Source organism: Verticillium alfalfae, genomic scaffold (genome assembly GCF_000150825.1).
Source record: "Verticillium alfalfae VaMs.102 supercont1.17 genomic scaffold, whole genome shotgun sequence".
Lineage (NCBI taxonomy): Eukaryota > Fungi > Ascomycota > Sordariomycetes > Glomerellales > Plectosphaerellaceae > Verticillium > Verticillium alfalfae.
The window spans coordinates 252,318-255,536 of record NW_003315022.1 but is presented as its reverse complement, the minus strand read 5'-3'; the positions used below and the strand labels follow the sequence as shown (position 1 = coordinate 255,536).

The following is a 3,219-nucleotide window of genomic DNA, read 5'->3' as shown; positions in this document are numbered from 1 at the left end:
ACCCATCCTTTGAACGCCCCCTACAGCCTCTGCAATCAGTCTAGAGGACATGCTGGTGCACAGCGAATGGTCACGTGAACATGGCTGGCGGGTGGCCAAGAGGCCCGGCGTCGACTACTTCCTGCGCTACCTCAGCCAATATTACGAGCTGGTTCTCTTCACGTCAGTCCCTTTCGCAATTGGCGAGCCCCTCGTTCGCAAGCTCGACCCCTTCCGCTTCATCATGTGGCCCCTGTACCGTGAGGCGACCAAGTACAACGACGGCGAGATCGTCAAGGTAGGTTATCCCCCCAAAGAACCATGACAGCGTTTCTCTTGCTAACAAGAGGACAGGACCTGTCTTATCTGAACCGTGACTTGTCCAAGGTCATCATAATCGACTCCAAGGCTAGCCACGTCCGCAACCAACCCGAGAACGCCATTGTGCTCGACAAATGGACCGGCGACTCCAAGGACAAGGATCTCGTCGGCCTCATTCCTTTCCTTGAGTATATCCACACCATGCAGTACGGTGACGTCCGCAAGGTCCTCAAGTCCTTTGATGGCAAGCACATCCCTACCGAGTTCGCCCGTCGTGAGGCCATCGCCCGCGCCGAATTCGAGAAGCAGCTGGCGGCTAAGGGCAAGAAGACCCCCTCCGGCATGGGCATGCTCGGCGGTATGCTCGGCCTCAAGCCTTCCAACATGGCTCTGATGCAATCCCCTGACGGCGAGCTGAGCCCCGCCGAGGCTTTCGCGCAGGGCAAGATGCTTCAGGATATTGCGCGTGAGCGTGGCCAGCGCAACTACGAGTTGCTCGAGAAGGAGATTAGGGAAAACGGTGCCAAGTGGCTGAAGGAGGAGGCGGATATGCAGGAGAAGGCCCAGCAGGAGGCCCTTAACAGCATGATGGGCTCCTTCTCGGGCTGGTTCGTCCCCTCCAAGACGGAGGAGAAGCCTGCCAACGGAAAGACGGCATAAAAAGAAAAAAAGGCCGCCACTAGAGACTGGGGCGCACACGACGAGCCTGGGACGCTGCTTGTTCATGGTCCACGATGGTATACTGGCCGACAGCGGCACGCGCCGGGGCCCGAAGGGACTCTCCTCTACTAATCTTGTGTACTCTACGCTACGGGGCAGGTGGGACGGCTGGGAGAGGTCGCATCTGCATATAGACTAACGGCGTGCCGACGAGCGCGCGTGTATGAATGTTGTATAGTAGGCTGTCAAGCCAATGTCATTCCATTGAATCATCTACAGTCGAGGTGACCGTGTGACCTCAGGATGTGATAAGGCCACTCTCGCTCAGCCATGTACTCGTTCAGGTCACGCAAGCACGCTCGCTCATACTATAGCCGCTCCTCCCACAGGCGGCGACCTCCAAAGCCCTCTACACCACTCGCAAAAGAATTTTGTCGTGCACTGGTAATATCTACCACGTGTCAGTTCGCTCGTCCCGCGGGCCGCGTGAAAGGTGAATGGACGTACTCCCAGAAACCTTCGCTCGTACTCTTGTCGATCTTGCTGCATTGGCACTCTGCTTTCCTCTTCGCGCAGAGGACAGGGTCGGGAGGCGGGATATGCCTGCCGCTGATGGCTTCAAAGTCGGCCGTGGCAGCGTGACGGCCAAGATCGAGGTCGTCTGTGGCTGGCGCCGCAAGCACGCTGGAGCTCAATGCAAAGACAATAAGTGATGCGGGACGCATTGTGACGATGGCAATTTTGCTGAACGACGGTGCAGCTCAGGTTTGTCTACTACGGAAGCTATGTTATGCGGATGCAAAGAATGGCGCCGGGCGAACACTGTCTCTTATACACGACGCCGAGCCCTCCAAGCACCGCAGTCACGTCCGTGAACCAGCAAGGCCTCACCGTTGCACGACCCCAGAGACTCTCGATGGGGCGCATGGCGAACCGCGTACCATCTGACGATTCGCCTTGCACACATGGCACAAGGCGAAGTTTCGACCCGGGCCGAGCCACTCCAGCCGGAGCCATCCCTTTCAAACCACATGGGCTGGCGTCTCGTTGGTATCAGATTGTCGTGTGTTGGCACAGTAGTACACGGATCGCCGTCGCCAACGGCCATTGTCTTGACCGCAAATGTCTTGGGTACAACGCCTGAAAAGTGTTGAATCTTGACAAACAGGAGGGCTGCTCGTACACGACGGTCACACGTACGAAGATGGCGAAACCAAGAAGCCTGTTTATAGGGTGGTTCACGAGGAACGACGGAGAAGATCGCTCGGAATGAACTATCTCTGCTGGGCTGGGACCTATATCTGCTTCGACACTCTGGGTGTTTCTTAAGGGGCATACAACCTCGATGCCATATTGTTGAGGTTTGTGGGTACGTGGGGAAGGATGGTTACGATGATCAAGCTACTTTACCCCTTCGAGGTGCCTGATTCATCGTCGATTTTCTTACATTTCCCATCTTCCAGCGATGAAGTGACAACCCATACGAAGAGCGTCATGGACATCATGACCATGCAGCACCTAGTATCACAAAGCTGCCCCGCAACGGTGCGACAAACAGAGGAGTCGCCTTTGTCGTCCGTCCCTCACCGCATCGAGCGTCTCAAGGTCAGGGTAGCTGTTGTGGCAAGCTGCCTCAACACTCTTCGCATCATGCCCCGGTGTCACAGATCACAGAGATGCACATGTCAACCTGCCAAACATGTACGAACGCAGTCGTCTGCGCCGTGCAACGCCGTCTCCAGGCCAAAAGACGCAGACGTGACGGTGACAAGAACGGAGAACGGCAATGCCGACTAGGGACGAAGGGTCATGGGTGCGACCTTGCAGCCGTGTCCGGCGTTCGTCGGTCGCACGAGAGCCTCACCGCTTTGTTCTCTCGCTAGAAGTCACCCCGTCGGTGGGCGAGGTGAATAGCAAAGACGACGATTGCATCATATCTAGCAGATGAGAGCTTTCGGGGTCATGTCCGAGACAGGAGAACAGAAAAAGGACAACGTCAAGTCTTGAAATAACGACGTGGTATTACACTGACACAAGCTGGTATCTGCTGTATCGCAAAGAGGCCCACTCTATGGCGCTTTCTTCGGCTTCTCCTCCTTCTGGCGAGCTCGGGGGGGGTATTTCTTTGGCTTTTGGGTGCATTTTCTATTTCGCGGTCTGGGGCATCTCTTCGGCTTCTCTTTCGGCTTTTTCTTTGTTTTTTTGTGTATCCTTTTTTGTTTCTTTTTTTTTGCCTTGTTCCCGTTTCTCGCAAGCCCA

The 3,219-nt window shown here is 55.7% G+C and overlaps 2 protein-coding genes across 2 annotated transcripts; one reads left to right on the top strand and one right to left on the bottom strand.

The window, feature by feature from the left end:
- Positions 1-49: 49 nt before the first annotated feature.
- Positions 50-960, top strand: VDBG_09930 (TIM50; the record flags this gene model as incomplete). The annotated part of the gene is made up of 2 exons (XM_002999844.1): positions 50-277; positions 334-960. 2 exons carry the CDS (start codon positions 50-52, stop codon positions 958-960), a joined length of 855 nt encoding a protein of 284 aa, XP_002999890.1.
- A 363-nt stretch (positions 961-1,323) lies between these two features.
- On the bottom strand, positions 1,324-1,685 carry VDBG_09929 (predicted protein; the record flags this gene model as incomplete). Its single annotated transcript, XM_002999843.1, has 2 exons — positions 1,324-1,411; positions 1,468-1,685. 2 exons carry the CDS (start codon positions 1,683-1,685, stop codon positions 1,324-1,326), a joined length of 306 nt encoding a protein of 101 aa, XP_002999889.1.
- Between the last annotated feature and the right edge of the window lie 1,534 nt (positions 1,686-3,219).